The sequence below is a fragment of the Lepidochelys olivacea genome, assembly GCF_965140295.1.
Source record: "Lepidochelys olivacea isolate rLepOli2 genome assembly, chromosome: 8".
Lineage (NCBI taxonomy): Eukaryota > Metazoa > Chordata > Testudines > Cheloniidae > Lepidochelys > Lepidochelys olivacea.
Genome location: NC_140418.1, coordinates 46,434,259 through 46,454,122, shown reverse-complemented (window position 1 = coordinate 46,454,122; position 19,864 = coordinate 46,434,259). Strand labels below are relative to the sequence as shown.

At 49.8% G+C, this 19,864-nt stretch overlaps 1 protein-coding gene across 5 annotated transcripts in view; it reads left to right on the top strand.

Annotated features, from left to right (window-relative positions):
- LOC311525165 (dimethylaniline monooxygenase [N-oxide-forming] 4-like) overlaps positions 1 to 19,864 on the top strand; it is a 28,678-nt gene that overhangs the window by 5,801 nt on the left and 3,013 nt on the right. For 3 of the 5 annotated variants that reach the window (XM_084637026.1, XM_084637028.1, XM_084637029.1), the window contains exons 2-8: positions 7,028 to 7,165; positions 8,414 to 8,593; positions 9,140 to 9,302; positions 10,696 to 10,841; positions 11,895 to 12,094; positions 13,808 to 14,160; positions 14,637 to 14,709. In XM_084637026.1, the coding sequence (XP_084493152.1) occupies positions 7,028 to 7,165; positions 8,414 to 8,593; positions 9,140 to 9,302; positions 10,696 to 10,841; positions 11,895 to 12,094; positions 13,808 to 14,160; positions 14,637 to 14,709 (1,253 nt within the window). Of the gene's footprint in view, positions 1 to 5,653; positions 5,784 to 7,027; positions 7,166 to 8,413; positions 8,594 to 9,139; positions 9,303 to 10,695; positions 10,842 to 11,894; positions 12,095 to 13,807; positions 14,161 to 14,636; positions 14,710 to 19,864 lie in introns of all 5 variants that reach the window. The other 2 variants (XM_084637030.1, XM_084637027.1) reach the window with 2 other exon arrangements.

Here is a 19,864-nt window from a genome sequence, read left to right as displayed (position 1 = left end):
CCCCCACAAGGTCTTTTGCTATTGCTTTATTGGGTGCCTTAACAGAAACCCAAACAGTTGAGAACATGTTAATGTACAGTTTTATTAAATATTAACTCTGAATTTCCTGGGTTTCCAGTGTTTGGGGCTTTTTTGTAATAATGGCAATATTCTTGCCATGTTACTTAACCTTTAAACCTTTAACCATCATTTGCTGTGGCTTAACAGTTTTATTGCCTGGCCTTCACTTAGGTCTCTGGGATGGAGCAGACCCTCTGGGTTAGTCCAGCACTGGGTCAGTATGGCACTATGTGAATCCTTACTTTAAAGATACATGGCCCCATCCTTGGCCATGCTCAAGCAGCAGCACAAAGCAGCCTTAAACCTGGCTTAAAGGGTCAGGGGCTGATTCCTCCAGCATTGGGGAACCTCCAATGGTAGAGAGTGGTAACAGCTTCAGTGCTGTCCCTGGTACCTTGGAGCAGAGGGTGTCGCTATGGTAAACAGGAGGGGCTATCCTTGCCAACCAATACAGCTCCTTCGGGGTATGAGTAGGCTTTAGGATATGTTATTTAAATAATGGTTTATTGGGTACGGGGGCGTTTTTTAATGAACAAATTAAAAAATCCAGCAGAATGCTGGGAAAAGGCTTTGGGACTACAGGGCTAATAAAAAAGCTAGGCTATTGCAACCAGGGGCCCTCCACTTCCTGTGCTTTGCACTTTCTTTCACTTCCTCGTACCTGTGTACATAGGCATTCAACTCTCTCAGCCTAAGGCAAGGCATTGTGCTGCAGGAACAGCATCGGGGAACCCCACAAAGGCTTGCTGGTGGCCTACCGGGTGAGAAACACTGTGCTATGGAGTGTAGTCCTAGCAGAAAATTAATAGCTGGGTTTAATGAGAGCTGCAATGAACTGCACTTGCTGCAGGAAAAGTGCTCAGCTACTCAGACAACTCCATCCTGCACAAATTGCTGCAGATGCAGTCAATGAAGCACCAGTAAGGAGCATTATGTTATCAGAAACTCTCCATTTGCTGACCATACCATTAGGTCAAAGATAAGATGAGTCACTATGTTTGGATCCAAATGTCATTTGCCCAAATGTCAGGGGTTAGGTTTGGCCTGTTATAGAGAGGAGTTAGCCATCAAGGTCTGATTCAGATCCAAACTCCAGGCAGATTCAGATGCAGGAGTGCAGCTTATTCCAATCTCAACACATCAGCACAATTTCTATCATCTTCTGAACTCTGCCTTTTCCAATCAACCCTTTCCCAAGCCACGGCTGTCTTCTCTTGATGTCTTCATGCTTCAGTTGTTTACACACACAGCTGATTAAACTTATTAAACTTGGTCACTAGTAAACCACAGAATATCATCTGAGACCATTCTCTCTTGGCACTTTCACCGTAAGTTGCAGTTTCTCTCCAGTTATCAAGTGCAAAACTTGAAAGAGCAAAGGAATTCCCTTTCCCTGACTCTGTGAGTACAAATTATTCATGAAACTGTCTCAACAAAGGCAAGTGAGAAGGCTCAAATGTAAATCCCCAGGATGAAAAAGAGAGAATCAGAACCCCACATTTTCAGGAACGCTGAGGTCCACAGATCCCACTGGCAATCAGGCCACTTCTGTGTAGTTACATGTGACCTTTGCAGCCTCTTTCACCTTTATCTTTCAAGTGCCTGCCGGCAAGCTGTATTTATACAGTGGCCATCAGTGTAGAATCTGAGCACTTCATAATCTTTGTATTCATCCTCACAATACCCTGGGAGGTATTGTGTTCTGTTCTCCCCGCTCTACAGAGAGGGAACTGACACACAGAGTGACAAAGGGAGTCGCACAAGGTCACACAGGAAGCCCATATTAAAAAAAAAAACTTGAACCCAGGTCTCCTAAGTCCTAGACTAGCAACCTAACCACTGGGCTGTTCTTCCTCTCTGCTACTTTTGCCTTTTGCATCTCACTCCTATGTTCCCCGTTCTTTTGGACTGAAATGAGGGGAGGTGCTTATGTTGTTAACTTGCAGGCCTTTGCATGAGGGTCCCTGAGGAGTCCTCTCTCCTCAGACAGAAGACTGTGTAAATTGTCCAAGACAAGCCAGTTTTTCTTTCCTAAAAACAAGTTTTATGTAGAGAGTTACAAGCAGTGATGAGCTGCCAAAATCTTAACAACTGGTTCCCTATAAAAAGTTCTGATTTAAGGGATGTGCCCCAGTATGTATTTTTTGTACCAACAGGGTTACCATATGTCCGTATTTTCCCGGGAGGAATTTAAATCGCCTCCCAGATGGCGATTTAAGAACCAAAAAGCCTGACCTGTCCAGGAAAATATGGATGTATGTTAACCCTGCCTAAAGTTCTTTTTTAAAAAGATGGGCCTGAACTAGAAATGAGCTCCGTTTCACATGTGTGGGTCCCCACCACTCCCTGGGGGTGTGCTAGGGTGACCAGATGCCCCAATTTTATAGGGACAGTCCCAATTTTGGGGTCTTTCTCTTATATAGGCAGGGGGTGCGGGGTGGCTGGAGACAGGGGCTGGCTGCGGGCAGGGCAGGGGGTGCGGCAGGGGCTGGCTGCAGGCAGGGGGTGCGGGGGTGGCTGGAGGCAGGGGCTGGCTGCGGGCAGGGTGGCGGGTACTCACAGGGAGAGCAGCAGGATGCAACCCAGGCCCAGCAGAGCAGCCGGGGACCCACCAGGCAGCATCGGGAGCCCCAGGGCCAGGGGAGCAGCAGCAACAGGGCTCGTGCCCAGGGCCAGGCGGCAGCCCACATGGCTCCTGCAGCGCAGCGCCCCCAGGGCCGGAGGAAGAATTACATCACTTCCCGGCCGGAGCCTATCAAAGCCTCAGCGTCCCCTGCAGGGAAGCAGGTTAACAACTGGTTCTAAAACTGCTTCAAAATTTAACAACAGGTTCACACGAACCGGTGCGAACCAGCTCCAGCTCACCACTGGTTACAAGCAAGAGGACAAACAGAAAACAAACTTAAACACTCAACACTGCTTGGGGTTGCCTGGACCCAAGGCCGCCCCGTGATGGCCTACTTCCAGGGGTCGTTACAGGAACCTTTTCATTCTCTTATAAGCAACGATCCTCCTGTGCCCCACACTGGTCGCAGCTGACAGTCTGTCCTTGCCGGCTTCCTGCTGTGCAAGTGTGTCTTGTTTTAAGTGTAAAATACACCCTGCTATTCCAGTCGGAATCCATTATCCTATTGCCTAATACAGGAGTCCTGGTTAGCTAACGACCTCCTATTATCAAGGCAGGCAAATGCATTCCAGGAGATTACCGCCTACTCCACACGGGTGATAGTTTGAGAGCTAGATAATATCCCAATTACAGGACTGGCTGCCGCTCTTTTACTTTTCTGGTCTCTCCGAGTGCATCCCCTCAGGCACCAGGCTTCCTGCCTTCACCACTCCTGGGGTGGATTCAGCCACTTTACCCACTCTTGAGATTGGGCACTAGGCTACAGCACCCTGTGTGACAACCATGTTTACGCAACAGGACCAACTAGGTTCAGCACCCGGGGTCCTTCCCTTTGGGAATCTGTGACCAGTGTTCGTACAGTCAGAGCATTGGCTTCACCCAAAGCATCGTCTGTTTTGCAGCAGGAACAAAGACCCGAGAGAGAGAGGATTGAAAACAGCCTCCGCACGTCCATCTTGGCAGTCTCTCCTACCTATGTGGTGGATGGTAACCTAATGTTGGGGTTGCTGGCCCCCTACTGGAACTTAGTGGATTAGTGAGACTTTGGCTGACCCTCTCCCACACCAGGAGAAAGGGGAAGGGCCAAAGAGGACTCAGGATCCTGAGACTGATAGTCCCCAGGGCCACTGGGGAGAAGCTTGTTCTCCAAATCAGCCAGCTTGACAGGGTGAGCAGGCCAAAGAGTGAGTCAAGAGCCTGGTCCCCCTCCGTGTGAGCTGGGGCTGCCAGAGCAGAGCCAAGGAGATAGCAGCAGCTGGAGCTTGGCTGGAGGCAGCAGCAGCAGTACTGAGCTGTGGGGGCCAGAGCTGAGCTGGAGGCAGAAGTAAGCCAGAGAGGGAGCTAGAGCAGCCAGGAGCTGGGGCAGCACAGACCAGCCACGCCAAGGGTGAGCCAGGGCTGAGCTGCAGTGGGAGCCCCAGAGCCAGAGAGCGGCCACCGGACAGGTCACAAGTAACACTGGAGCGGAGAGAGGCGAGCAGCTGAGGAGGGTGATGGGGGACCCTGGGCAGTGAGGGCCCAGAAGAGGCTGGAGTGCCCAAGAAGCCTTGAGGCTGGAGTCGGAGTGGGGACATGCCCCTGGATGGGAGGGCCGATGCTGGGAAGAAGGATCTCGTTAGAGCCTGAGAGCATGTATCCACCACCAGAGCAGTCTCTGATCTGTGGTATCCCCACAGCACCGCCAGGGCCTGGTAGGGAGTCCTGGGAGGTGTGAGGAATGGACTGAACTTTCCTTATGTCCCAGACACTGCTATTCATGGTGTTCCCAGTGCCCATGAGGGGCCTGCTTCCTTTAACTGTTTCCATTCTTCCAGTTGCTCTTTAATTGTATTTGGTTTAAACTTAGAGCAGTGCTGAGTGTGTCAGGGAAGCAGCCAGTGAGGAGAGAGCACCCTGGCATGGGGACACCGTAGCCCCTATCCTGAGTGACCACGACACAATTGGGGGTCAAGCCTCACAGGAATTCTGGGCCCAGCCTTGTTGGGGTTACATGGACTCTGCCACACAGGAGAGTGAAAGGGGAGCCCTTGAGGTCAGGCAGGCCTCTGGGTGAAGGGAGTGGGAGCGAGGACTCAGATCCTTTCACTAGCCCATTTCACTGGGGTAGTGCAGAAACCAGGAAAGTTCCCCACAATAGCGAGACCATTACCCCGGTTACACTAGGCAGGCTTCACTTCCTCAGGCACCCCTCAGCGGGTGACTGGCTCTCAGTCAGATTCTCTCAAACAACTACTACTCCAGCCTGGAGAGAAAGTTTCTTTGGTCTTCTGTACTCATGACCCCTTTCCTTTCATGGTCCCAACCAGTTCTATAGGTTGCCAGGAGGCCGAATCTTCAAAGCTAATAGTTTGGGCATTGATTCTAACAGCCCTTAATTGTTTACTGAGGGGTGGCTTATCCTGAGCCATTCTTGCTCTTTCTGCTTGTCTTTTCTGACAGGCCCCTATTAGACTAACCCACTATCTTCCTACAGTGACCATGCCAATAACCAGGTCAACCTACAGCATTCATAAATTATTGCAGAGCAGTTCCAAACTGTCACTGGATCTTAATGTCCATGTCTCACCCCAATGACGACTTCATCCCCTGAGTTGGTGGCTGGGTCTGAAAGTGCCTGGGAAGGTTTTCCTCCACAAAAGAGCTTCCACCCCTTTGCCTTTCGCATGAGTCCTCAAACATAATTTTAGCAATTGGCCATATGGGGCAAAATCCTGGCCCCATTGAAATCAATGGGAGTTTTGCTTTTGACTGCAGTGGGACCAGGATTTCATCCATAAATCTTATTGGGAGTGGACTACATCCACTCTGATCAAACTGGCCCTGTCAACACTGGTTCTCCACTTGTGAGGTAACTCCCTTCTCTTCATGTGTCAGTATATTTGTGTCTGCATCTGTAATTTTCACTCCATGCATTTGAAGAAGTGGGGTTTTTACCAATGAAAGCTTATGCTCAAATAAATCTGTTAGTCTTTAAGGTGCCACCGGACTCCTTGTTGTTTTTGTGGATACGGACTAACACGGCTATCCCTGATACTTGTCATCCATAAATCTTAGTTTGCTGCCGGGCCCACTTACGGATTCAAGAGGCTGACTTCAGGCAAGCCAGACTTGAACATTTTGGTCAGGGTTTAAAAGACACCAGTGCCTGGTGCTGCTGAAAAGCAGGGGTGTTAAGTTAACCACAGTTGTTAGTCACAGATGGGCATTGCCTTTAGTCCTAAGGACATTCTCCCTGCTAGGGCCAGCCTTAGGGGTGGGCCACCTGAGCACAGGGCGCTGTGGTCAGGGGGGTTCCATGCAGCAGTACAGAAGCACAGACTGCTGGCTGGCATGGGAGCGCCACAAACTCACAGAGGCAACACATGGGGTGGGGGAGTGCCCGGATTTCTCCCTGCTTCCTCCCCGCGCAATGGGGAGGGAGGACGAGTGGTGATGCACAGATACTGCTCTCCCAACTCCTCCCTAGGTGTCTGAAGGGGGGGAGAGTGAAGAGAAACATCAAGCACTCCATGCATCCAGGTCATTTTCCCCACCTGGGCTGTGCTGTGAAGCGAGCATCAGGAGCTGCTGCCCTCCCCTTATGCAGCCCAGGTGGGGAAAGTAATCTGGATTCAGAGAGCCCTGACATTGCTTCTTGCTCACAGCCCCTTAGGGGGGCACAGAGGAGCAGCATTTGAGGTGGGAGCGAGCAGCAATGCCAGCCATTCTATGTATCCAGGTCAGTTTCCCCACATGGGCGCAGCAGGGGTTAGGGGCTCAGGGGAGCAAAGGAGTTAGGGGCGCAGAAGGAACAGTGCAGCACAAAGTAGGGGTGGCAGTACACCATATACCATGCCACCCTTATTTCTCCACTGCTGCTGACACTTCAGAGCTAGGCGCCCAGCCAGCCGCCACCACTCTCCAGCCACCCGGCCAGTTCTTAATTTGTGCAGGGGCTTGCTGGGGCTGAGTCACGGCACCTCTTCCAATACAAATTAAGCATTGAAGGAGGCAGCAGGGGCCTGGGGGGTGGGGAGCCTACAGGGGTCGGGAGCCCACAGGAGCCAGGGGCAATGGGGCGGAGCACCTTGCCCATGGGGGCCAGGAACACCAAAATACAAGTTCACCCAGGGCGCCATTTTCCTTAAGGCCGGCCCTACTCCCTGCCCTGAAAAATCCCTGTTGTTGCAGCAGCACAGCAATACAAATTTGAACCTATGTATTAACCTTTGTCCTTTACTGAGCTGCAGAAATTCCAGCTACTTAATCATTTATTTCCCTGCTGTACTCCAGCTTAAGCTCTCACAATGCGAGGCACTGTGACATTGACGTTGACACCAACTTGACTCTCTCCTGATACAGCACAGCATGGTCCAGAGGGTGGCAATCATTGGAGCTGGGTCCAGTGGACTGGCCTCCATCAAGTGCTGTCTGGATGAGGGGCTGGAGCCCACCTGCTTTGAGCAAAGTCATGACATCGGGGGCCTCTGGAGGTTCACAGTGAGTGGGATTTCCTTATCCAGTGACTTCTTAACAAGGTGTTTATTTTGGACCAGGCTATGTGTTGTTTTGAATATTACCATAGTTTACATTTGCAGCCAAGGAAGAGACTGTACCCATGGACCTAGGCAAATTTTCAGACCTGACTCATTGGGCTTCCCTTTCTGACTTCACAGGGATAAGGAGATGGAATGACAAGAGCCATAGTCTCTGGCATACATGTATCTACTCTTCCCCAGTAAAGTCAGTACTTACACTGGAGCAATGCACCAGAGTCTGGAAATCAGGTGTATCCAGTCCCTCAGTAACACCATTATAAAGACAGGGATATGAGGAGATTGAGGGCTTGTCTACATGGGGAAATTGACCAGAGTAGCTACTGCAAAAAAAACCCCAAAACATTCTGGAATAGCTCCCCATATGGACACACTTACTCTGGAATAAGCATGTCTGGTTTGTTTTTGTTGTTGGGTTTTTTTTTTCTGTGTTATCTGAATCCACTTTGAAAGTGGATTAAGCTAAACCAGAAAAGGCACTCTTCTTCCAAAATAAGAGTGTCCACATAGAGTTATTCCAGAACAGCTATAGCCCTTTAAATTCACCCATAGGCGCCAACTTCTCCTGGCACTAGTGGGTGCTTGACCCCCCCGCCTGCCCCCGCCCCAACTCCACCCCTGCCCCGCCCCCATTCCAACCCCTTCCCCAAAGTCCCTGCCCCAACCCTTCCCCCTCCCTGCCCCCACTGGATTCCTTCCCCAAATCCCCGCCCCAGCCCCACCTCTTCCCCGCCTCCTCCCCTGAGTGTGCTGCATTCCCGCTCCTCCTCTCTCCCTCCCTCTCTCCCCGAGCTTTTTACACCATGAAACAGCTGTTTTGTGGCGGCAAGCGCTGGGAGGAGAAGCGGCGATGTGGTGCGCTCAGGGGAGGAGGCGGAGCGGAGGTGAACTGGGGTGGGGGGGGCAGGGCAGGGAGCTTGGCTGCCGGTAGGTGCAGAGCACCCATCAATTTTTCCCTGTGGGCGCTCCAGCCCAGGTGCCGACTCCATGGGTGCTCCGATGAATTCACCCCCTATCTTATTCTGGAATAACTTCCCAGTGTAGACAAGTCCTGAGGTGGTGGTGTGGAACCCATGTGTCTGTTCTGTGTACCAGTGGGCTGTTGAACCCTGCTTTGATGACCCAAGTCAAGCAACTCCCTCTCAATCAGTCACTTTTTGACAACATGTTGCGTATTTTGCATTTGACACAGGAAGCTGGGAGGATCAGCGTCTACAGATCGGTGATCACCAACACCTCCAAGGAGATGATGTGTTTCAGCGACTTCCCCTTCCCAGAGGATTTCCCCAACTACATGAACCACTCCAGGCTCCTGGAGTATTTCAGAATGTACGCCGAGCACTTCAGCCTTCTCAGATACATACGTTTCAAGGTAAGAAGGAAGTCAAAGGTTTTTGTGTGTGCAACGCTGCAGTTGACACGCCAGGCCTTCAGGTCTGCCCAAGCTACGTTTGGTGCAGGACCCAAAGAGGTGTGGGGACAAAGATGGCTTAACATTTAATGTCACCTTTGTGCTCCCCCAATCCTGGAGGTAGCTAGGCTGGAAGTCTGACCCCCAGTGCTAGTGAAAGGAGGCTCAAGGCTGCCCTAATCTGTGGTGTCTGGTGACAGGTCACACCCCTCAGCTACCCTTTTCAGCTCCTTAGCATTACTGCCCTGGTGCAAAGGGGCTGGAGCAGGGGTCCTGCATACTTACAGAAGAAAGAAATGTCTGTACTTCCAGGCTTACCCGAGCACTGAGGCCCAGATCCTCAAAGGTCTGTAGATGCCTAACTCCCAGTGGAGTTCATAACTCCCAGTGGGATTTAGGAACCCAAATGTCTTTGGGGATCTGGGTCTAACCATTCACACATGGAACCCATTTACCATAAAGAACAATCCATAATGGTGTTTTGATTTTCATGTGGTTTCCTGTAAGACCACAGTTCACAGTGTAAGGAAACGCCCAGATTTCTCCACCACTGGCCAGTGGGATGTTGTCACCGAGACTGATGGGACGGTTGAGTCGGCCATTTTTGACGCTGTTATGGTTTGCAGTGGCCACTATGCAGAGCCCCATTTACCACTGGATTCTTTCCCTGGTAAGTCCTGCATTTACAGCTGAACATATTACAGAAAGCTACATGGCTTGTGGGGTGAAATTCAGCCCTGGCGAAGCAGTCTGTGGCGGGATGAATACCAGCATTAGTGAATAAGGTGAATTCATTAATGGACTGGAATATGACTCCCTGTGTGCTTCCCTGCAGTGCCCTGCCTGTGTCCTTCTGATCTGCCCAGAAGAGATGGTCTCTGTAGTAAGAGGATATTTTATTCCTAATGTCCTTTCAGCCCTTGCCTCGCTAATGAGGCTGCCAATGAGGTTATTAATTAGCCCCAGCTATGAGCGTGGTTTAATGTGACGCAGGTGAAGCACAAACTGAAACTGACTGCCTGAGGGATCACCAGGATGACATCGCAGAGTAGAGCTAATACACAGCTTCCCAGATCTACAGGGAGAAAATGTATAGCTTTGCAACTAAGGAGAAAATCAGTCTGACCCATTTTCCGTGAGTTTTCTGCCATGCCTCACTTTGGGAAGCCCCACCTGCAGTGATTAGAATCCACAGGGGGGAAGATGTCATAGCCCCTTAAAGGAACATGCAATTGGCCGCACCTTCTCCCGTGACAAGATGAAAATCTAAAGGGCCAGATCCATAGCTGGTGTAAATTGATGTAGCTATTGAAGTCAATGGAGCTTTGCTGATATATATCAGCTGAGGACCTAGCACAGAATTTGCAAAGATTCTGAGGGATGATGATGGAAAGCACTGATATATATAAGAAAAACAATGAGGAGTCCGGTGGCACCTAAAAGACTAACAGACTTATTTAGGCATAAACTTTCGTGGATTAAAAAACCCCACTTCTTTGATGTAAGTGTGGTTTTTTACCCACAAAAGTTTATGCCTAAATAAATGTGTTAGTCTTTAAGGTGCCACCGGACCCCTTGTTGTTTTTGTGGATAAAGACTAACACGGCTACCCCTCTGATACTAATATATAAGCTAAAACAATTCATTGTTATTACTTCATGATCTCTGTAAACCCCCAGGCCTGAGTTGAACCTACTCCACATGAGAGGAGCATGATGCAAATGAAACATTGATGTCAACGTATTAGCAACTCCAGATTTAAAAAGGTGGCATTACCTTGGCATAGGAATAAAAACCAGGGGGCCCTGAAGGATAGGGTATTGGATCCTTTCAGAGTACTCAGGGCTCCACACATCACCCAGTGAAATCAATGGAAAGACTCCCATTGATCTCAAGTGCACTTGAATCTGACACTTAAGGAAAAATGGTTGGACACGAAATGGGAAGACTAGCGTCATTCAACAGGAATTAAGGGTCAAAAGCAATACTGTCCAGGCAGAATTGTCTCAGTGTAACAAGCACATTTATCTAATGGCAGGAGATGCTCCCTGCTTTCTTCACAGGTATAGAAAATCGCTTTAGAGGCCAGTATCTCCACAGCTGGGAATACAAAGACTCTGCCAGTTTCCAAGGGAAGAGAGTCCTTGTGCTCGGTGTTGGGAATTCTGGAGGAGATATCGCCGCGGAGATCAGTCGGGTGGCTGCTCAGGTACAACTCTGGGACGGTGTAGAGATTTGGAGTCTGAGTTCTTCATGCACACACACTGTCACTTTGGGGTGGCTGTAACAAAAGTCCAGTGGGCCACAAGCAAAGGCCGATCAAATCCTGGGCAGCACCAGCCGTGCTGATCGTGGTTTCTCTCTCGACACTATAACTACAATATCTACTGTTACTACTTGTAGAGTGGGTTGCCCCAAAGACACATGCTACCCTTTTGAAACCAGAATATATGCAATTGGCAAAGAATTCTAAGTAGATCAAAGGTTCCTGGACAGAAAACACCTCTTCCTGTGACCACCAACCATCCCCTCCCTCCCTGACAGTTTTCTTCCTTTAATTCCACCATCCTTTTTTGTCCCATCTCACACCTACCCAGTTCCATCTCCAAAATAGCTTTGCTGTTTCCAGATCAGCCACGTGCAACCTGGCACCTTCAGTCCTAGATGTGCCCCAGAATCCTTTGTGTAGGCTGCGAAGGAGCCTTCTTTGAAAGAAATGGAAAGCAGAATGTTGCAAAGGTTTCACTGAGAGTCCTGCACTCATGAGCAGGGCCTGTGACTATTCTCCCACCCATCCCCCAAGTCAGGAAACCTAGCTAGTATCTTGAGCTCTTCAAAAGCCCTAATTACTGCCCTTGGAAAGTGCCTCAGGAAGGATGCAAGATGATATTAGAATGGCATGAACAAATTAGTAGCCGAGGACATGCCGAGATTAGGCATTGCGAATTGCACGGAGGTTCAGATCAAGGGCTATAAAAAGATATACTTCAATTTCCTGGACCGTTCTGCAAGTCAGTTCAGCAGATAAACTGGTGGTTTTGCAGCCACTAGGAGTCAGAGAGAGACACTGAACTGACTTGTTAATCTGGAGCCTGGTTCCTTACCCCAACCTCCTTATCTTGGGATATTCTGGTTAGCTCTCTACCCTTCCATGCTGAAGACCTCCTAGCAAACATGCAAGATATGATTTGACAGTGAGAACCAAAAAAAAGGAAACCAGATTCCCGGGCAATACATTTCTCAAGCCTCAATTATTTTCCAGGTGTTTCTCAGCACCAGAAGTGGCACATGGGTGATTAGTCGTATTTCAGACCATGGCTTTCCTCTTGACATGATGCTCACCACTCGCTTTCACAACTGTCTCGAAAACTTCCTCCCATTAGCCCTCATGAGACTGCTGAGGATGAAGAAGTTCAATACATGGTTTGACCATGCAAATTATGGTTTGATTCCTCAGAAAAGGTGCTTTCTTTGTTTTCAGTGTAAATCTCCCGTTTCATTTGGGGAATAGTTACAGACTAGCAAAGCCCTACATTGCCGTGCTCATAGGCACTTCTAGTTTAGGGTTTAACACCTATCTGCCAATGGTGGCAATTTTTCACATTTGTTTCCATGTAATACGTTGGTGTGAATCTATCAGATTGACAGCTGCCTCTTCTGGATAACAGTGTAACAGACTCCCATTTGGATCTATAATTTAAGGACTTAGAACATTACCCTACAGAAGGCAGGAGACTGGATAGCTCGGGAGTAGAGTGAGGTGAATATTTTTATGCAAAGTTTTTTCACTGCAAAAATGCAGATTTGGTCAACTGAAACTATTCATTAATGCGGGTCGAATCTGACACATAGTTTTGGCCAAAAAATGAAAAAACTAAATTTTTGGAAAAATCAAAATGTTTTTATTTTAGCATATTCAAATTGAAATGTTTCCACTTTTTAGAAAGTGGTTTTCTTTTGGAATTTATGTCGATTTAATTTTAAAAGAACATTAAAAAACATTTAACATCCCCCCCACCCCAAAACTAAAAACAAAATGAAAACAATTGTTTCAGGTTGAACAAAATGTTTTGTTCAATCCGAAACTGTGTTTTGGGAGCTGTTTTGGGATGAGGGTTGTTTTGTTGAGGGGGAAAAAATGGTTTCAGTTCAACCTGAAAGTATTTTTTTTCCAATTTTTCTGTTCAACCTCCAAACTGAAAAATGAGTGATTTGCCCAACCCTACTCAGGAGGCTGACAAAGACCCTTTGGCATCTAGGTCAGTAGTTCAAATTCAGCCTAGCTCAGTGACAGGAATTTAGGATCACTAAGTTCTGAGTGCTGTTTTGGTTGTCTACAGCAGTGCTTCTCAAGCTATCTGATGTGGGGGACTGGCCATTTTTTTTCCCCAATGTGCGCGCAGACCGGCAGCCGATGGCTCACAGACCGGCACCGGTCCACGGGCCACCGCTTTGAGTAGCACTGGTCTACATAACATGAGTTGCTGGCTCAGCTTTCCACTCAAAGAAACATTACTATTGACATGAAAAACACCATTGTAAGGCTAGATTCTCCTTTGCACAGCCTGAGCAGCATGAAGAAGATGGAATCTGACTACACCTGGCCAGCTGACTCTCAGTGGGCATGAAGCCAGCACAGCCAGCTTCTCCACTGACCACCCCACCCACAACCCAGGTGGGATGAGGGTTGGATGGAGCACAGCTCTGTTCCTCCTGGCCCAGTTGCAGTGCGGTGCCTAGGGATCAGAACCAGCTGTCATAAGTTAGAGCAAAATTAGGCAGCTCTAACTTATGCCACAGCGCCTTGAGGATCAGGAAGCTATACCAGCTCACCAACCGTTCCCCGTCCTCTTCTACATGAAGTACACCTTGGTGCAAAAGAGAATCTAGCTGACAAATGGTAGTCCCAGCTGGTACTGGAGAAACAGATCTGGATTCTGCCTGCTTCTGCTTATCCACAGAACAGGGCAAGTTCCCTCCACATTTCCCCATCTACACACCTCACCCCTGAGCACCTACCTGCTCCATGTCTGGTCTTACCCCATTAGCTCTTCCACACCTCACAATTCATTGTAGTGTAGCCAGAATTCCAGCTCTGCTTTGGTTCTTTTCACACCCCATGTCAGAGCAAACACTGCACTGAATCTCTCTCTCTCCCTTCCTTCTATGTGGCAGTCCAAACCTAAGCTTAATTGTGAATGACGAGCTGCCAAGCTGCATCCTCTGCGGTGCTGTTGTGGTAAAACCAAATGTGAAGGAGTTTACAGAAAGCTCAGCTGTCTTTGAAGATGGGACCGTAGAGGAGAACATCGACGTGGTGGTCTTTGCGACCGGATACACTTTCTCTTTTCCCTTCCTTGAAGAGTCTGTTCGCAACATCTGCAGAAGCAAGTATGCCCTTTACAAATACATCTTCCCACCCGCTCTGGAAAAGCCGACTCTGGTTGTCCTTGGCCTTATACAGCTAAGTGGCTCCATCATGGCAGGAACGGAACTCCAGGCTCGTTGGGCCACAAGGGTCTTTAAAGGTAGGCAGACTGAGGGTTTGTCTGTACTGCAGCTGTACTTCCTAGCTCGCACAGACGTACACACGCTAGCTTTGATCTAGCTGGTGCGCTTCAAATAGCAGCGTAACCATGGCAGTGTGAGCTGGCCACCTGTGTACAGTCCCAGCTAGCCCCTCCCACTAGCTGTGGTGCCATTAGTAGAATGTGACCCTAGACACAGCATAATTCCACAAAGAATCAACACACTAGCTTCTCTGTGACACATGACTTCGAGCCTCAGCTGTGTAAACTCACCTAGCTCTGCTTGTTTCAGTGGAGCGGTGTTGATTTGCACCAGCTGAGGATCTGGCTCCTAATACTTAGCTCAGCTCTTGCTAAATATGTCCAGCCTCCGATGTAATCAGTGAAGGAGCTCAGAGTGGACTGACTGGTTTGAGGACTTCGGGATCATCTGTGAAAAATGCTAGTATGTTCTCTGGTTTCTCTTATGTTCCCAGGGTTGAACCAGCTTCCTACTGCCAGCAGGCTGATGGCTGAAGTTGCCAAGAAGCAGCAGCATCTAATCAAACAGTACAAAATGCTACTTATTCTATTCCATATTCAAGGCATGATGCTCCAGTCAGTAACATCACTGCTGAACAGGGGGAGGTAGCCCCTCTATCTATCCCTGTCACCAGAGCCTCTGAGTGCCTTGCAGTATTTTGCTGTATTTATCATCACAACAATGCTGTGAGGCAAGGCAATGCTGTTATCCCAATTTTACAGATGGGGAAATTGAGGCACCTCAGCTAGAGCTTTCAGGAAGTGAGGAGCCTAAATACCTTTGAGGATCTGGGCCCTCAAGACCAAGTGACTTGCCCAAAGTCACATGGAAAGTGTGTGGAGGAGCAGAGACTCAGGTCTCTCAAGTTCTAGACCCGGGGTTGGCAACCTATGGCACGCGTGCCAAAGACGGCATGCGAGCCAATTTTTAATAGCACACTGCTGCTTGCCGGGTCCCAGCCGCCGGCCCCACTCAGCCCGCTGCCGAACCCAGCGGGCTGAGCGGGGCCGGGGCCAGGACCCCGGCAGGCAGCAGCCTGCCATTAAAAATCCTGCCTGCCCCGGCCCACTCGTCTCTGCCACCCCCGCAGGCTGAAGAAGCTTGGTCCGCAGCTGCTGCTGCAGGGCAGGCAAGCTCCCCCTTCCCCCAGCGTGCTGGGTTCCTGCCCCTCCTCCTCCTCCTCCTCCCTCCCTGCCGCTGATCAGCTGATGGCCCTTGTGAGGGAGGGGGCGAAGCAGAGCCGCAGCGCACTTGCGGCTCTGGGGAGGAGGCAGAGAAGAAGTAGGGACACGGGGCCTTGGAGAAGGGGGGTGGAATCAGGGCATATCCCCTCCAGCCCCCTGCCGTGAGCCGCTCTGGGCAGGGGGATGGGAGCACCCCCACGACCCCTGCACCCCCCCCCCCACACACACACACACACACACTACCAGCCCTCTGCCCTGACCCCTTCACCCCCGCAGGACCCCAGCCCTGGCTCCAGCACCCCCCACACCCCATGCCCTGATTCTTGCACCCCCCACATTCCCACCCCCATCCTGAGCACCAAACGGGAGCTCCTGCGCACACACACCCCCACATTCCCACCCCCACCCTGAGCACTAAATGGGAGCTGCCCAAGTAAGCGCTCCACATCCCAACCTCCTGCCCCAACCCTGAGCCCCCTCCCTCATTCTAGCTCTTGGCCAGGCCCTACACCCCAACCCCCAGTCTACTCCTCCACCCCCAGCCCTATGTTCAGTGCACTCCCACCCTCAGCTCAGTGCAGAGAGAGAGAGGAAGAGAGGGGGCTAGAACCAGGGAGAAGGTAGGTACCCACTGTATGTGGGCAGGGACGGTATCCCAGATCGGCAGCGGGCTGAATGGCAACGGGCTGAGCCACTCAGCCCACCTCCAGTTTGGGGTCCCGGCCACTGGCCCCACTCAGCCCACTGCTGGTATGGGGTTCTGGCTGCCGGCCCCTGGCCAGCCGGGGTCCCAGCCGCAGGCCCCACTCAGGCCACTGCCAGCCTAGGTGAATGGAACACCAGGCTGGCAGCGGGCTGAGCAGGCCAGCAGTGTAAGATCAGCATTTTAATTTAATTTTAAATGAAGCTTCTTAAACATTTTGAAAACCTTGTTTACTTTACATATGACAATAGTTTAGTTATATAATATATAGACGTATAGAGAGAGACCTTCTAAAAAATGTTAAAATGTATTACTGGTACGTGAAACCTTAAATTAAAGTGAATAAATGAAGACTCAGCACACCACTTCTCAAAGGTTGCCCAACCCCTGTTCTAGACAAACACTCTGACCACTGGACCCTCCTTCCACCGACTAGCTAGATTAATAGAAAAACTTTTTTAGTGCAATTTTTTCCCTATCTGTTTGGGTTTTGGCTTTTAATTCTCCTTCTGTGGAACCAAACAGGTGACGAAGAGAGTCAGGGGAAACTCTTCTGACAGAGGCTATGTCTCCACTGCAGTCAGAGGTGTGACTACAGGACATGTAGACATACCGTGTTAGCTGTAATCTGCTGCAGCAGCACAGCTTAGCCTCCCAAGTAGGTAGCCAGGGTGCCAGGTGGGCTTGTACAGGCCACACTGAAGCCCACGCTGCCACAGCTGGACTGCTACTGGTACCAGCTAGCTCGGGTGTGTCCACACATCCTGCACTGATGCCTCCGATTGCAGGGAGACATGCATTTCTGTGGCTAACAGGACCCTAGAATGCCATTAACCAATGCTCCTGAATAGAGTGGGGTTGGACTCGCAGGAGTTCATTTGAAACATTTCTTTTGTTTCATTCATGCCCTCCTCCAAGTTTTTGAAACTGAATGAAACTGAGTTTCACACAGATTCAAAATCACCCAGAAATGGTACCAGTTTGGCACAGTAGCACTCAAAATAGATCCATTTCTATTGGGAACCAGATCTGAGTGAGCTCAAAGGGATCACAAACTTCTTGACAGACCTGGACCAAGGCTCGAGTTGCAACAGAACAAAACAGGAGAGCTTTGAACAGTTTGGGATTTATTTGATCCGGCTCTAACCCTGCTACAGACTAACACAGCGACCACTCTGAAACCTGAAGTTAATGTTTTCCTCTAGAGCAGTGGCACCATCTTGTGGCTAGGAAGAAATGGCAGCTGGTTCCTGTGCCTGGATTCCCCTTCTTTCTAGTTCAGGAAAAACAGGAGTGAGAGTCAACCACTGACTGTAAAACTGAAAGAGTTCTCATTGCAGCCCAGTCTGATGAGGCTGCTGGTAGAGCAGCGTGTGCAGCATCCTACACTAGTGCCTGTTAAAACGATGCCCGCCAGGATTGGAGGGGAATCCTCTGGCAATTACAACACTGCATACAAAGTGTCCCTCTAGTAACCACACCATAGTTCTGGGGGGGATCCTATCTGCTGACCCCATTTAAGTTGCAAAAGAATTTCCTTTCATGACCACGCTGGAGCTCCAGGAGGCCCACTCTCGTCCTCGTGCTTTCCTGGCTATGTTGCAATTCTCACTGCTTCCCTCTCTGTACCTGGAATCCAGCTCAGGGAGAAAGTGGCAGGGAAGACATGACAACAAAAATCTTCTCATGGGCTTAAACCATGGGCAGTGGGTATAATAGGCCAGAGGAACCTAAGCCTCCCCAAACAGGATGTGGCGTGCCTCCCTCTGGAAGCATGCCACTAGTCTACTGCCTTTGGAGTTTCAGAGTCGCAGCCGTGTTAGTCTGTATTCACAAAAAGAAAAGGAGTACTTGTGGCACCTTAGAGACTAACCAATTTATTTGAGCATAAGCTTTCGTGAGCTACAGCTCACTTCATCAGATGCATAACAGTGGAAAACGCAGTGAGGATGTTTTTATATACACAGATCATGAAAAAATGGGTGTTTATCACTTCAAAAGGTTTTCTCTCCCCCCACCCCACTCTCCTGCTGGTAACAGCTTATCTAAAGTGATCACTCTCCTTACAATGTGTATGATAATCTAGATGGGCCATTTCCAGCACAAATCCAGAACGATTAACAAGAACGTCTGAGGAACAGGAGTGCCACCACCAAAAGGGCACCCGGGCCATGGCCCTGCCCACACTCCACCTAAGGCCCTGCTCCCGCATCCCACTCTTACCCCATGGCCCTGCCCACACTGCTCCTCTTCCCATCCCCGCTCCACCACTTCCCACCCTCCCGCTTCTCGTGCCTCTTCTCCCCTATCCTCATGGTCCCCCCCACCCACCGTTCATGCCTCTTCACCCCCTGAGAGACAGAGAGGCTCGGGGGAGGAGGCGGACAGTGGCGCGAGCAGCGGGGGGGGGCCTTTGAAGGAGGGGGCAGAAAGACGTGAGTGGCGGGGGAGGGCTTGGAGGAGGGGGGCCGAGCAGGAGCAGGGCCTGGGGCCCAGTGGGGGTGGAGTGTTGGCGAGACCTGGGGGGAGGATGCCAAGTGGGGTGAGCCTCGGGGCGGAGCAGGAGGTGGAGCCATGGTCCAGGCACCAGTGGCCCACCCAGTGCTTCCGGCACTCAGGCCCAGCCTCCCCAAATCCAGGAGTCATGCGCCACCCATGGCTTAGAGAGAACCATAAAATATGGAACTGTCCAGGACACTGAGAATGATCTTTAAAGATCCATTTGCTTGGGCATTATAGACTTTGATCTATGACCTTCAAAACCCATCATCTCAACAATTGCCTCCCTTTCACAAGGACTGAGGCCTTGTCTTCACTACAAAAAAAGGTGTGTTCTTAACTCAAGCAAGAGCTAACTCAAGGCAAAATCCTAGTGAAGATAAAAACAATATTAGAATTGGAAAAGGTACAAAGAAGGGCAACAAAAATGATCAGTTTCCATCTGAGGAGAAATTAATAAGACTGGGACTTTTCAACTTGGAAAAGAAATGACTAAGGGGGAATATGATACAGGTCTATAAAATGATGACTGGTGTGGAGAAAGTGATAAGGAAGTGTTATTTACTCCTCAGAACACAAGAACCATGGTCACCCAATGAAATTAATAGGTTTAAAACAAACAAAAGGAAGTATTTCTTCACACAATGCACAGTCAACCTGTGGAACTTGTTGCCAGGGCATGTTGTGAAGGCCAGAACTATAACAGGGGATTCAAAAAAGAATTAGATAAGTTCCTGGATGGTAGGTCCATTAGTGGCTATTAGTCATGCTTGGGGTGTTCCTAACCTCTGACTGCCAGAAGCTGAGAGTGGCCAACAGGGGATGATCACTCGATGATTGCCTGTTCTGTTCATTCCCTCTGAAGCACCTGGCAATGGCCATTGTCAGAAGACAAGATACTGGGCTGGACTGACCATTGGTCTGACCCAGTATGGCCTTTATGTTCTTATAAGGAAGTCTGTAGTTTTCACATGAGTTGGCAGGTCGAGCTATACTTAAAATCTAGACTTTAATTCGATCTGCTGCCACATGTGAAAACTAAAACCTGCCTTGTCCTCACTAGCATTTCCCCTTGAATTAGAGTATGTCTTCACGGCAGAGTTATCTGCATTGGAGTTACTCTTTTTCAAGTTAGCCTGGCTTACGTGAGAGCAGCCACACAGAAATAACCCACCAGCTGCTGTCTCACATTGGCTCTGTGCTCAGCAATTGTAACCCCCCTTCTGGGGCACCCCTGATCTCCAAAGGCAGTGGAGGGCTTGGTTCCTCCCTCCTTCGGTACTCTTTGACACACAC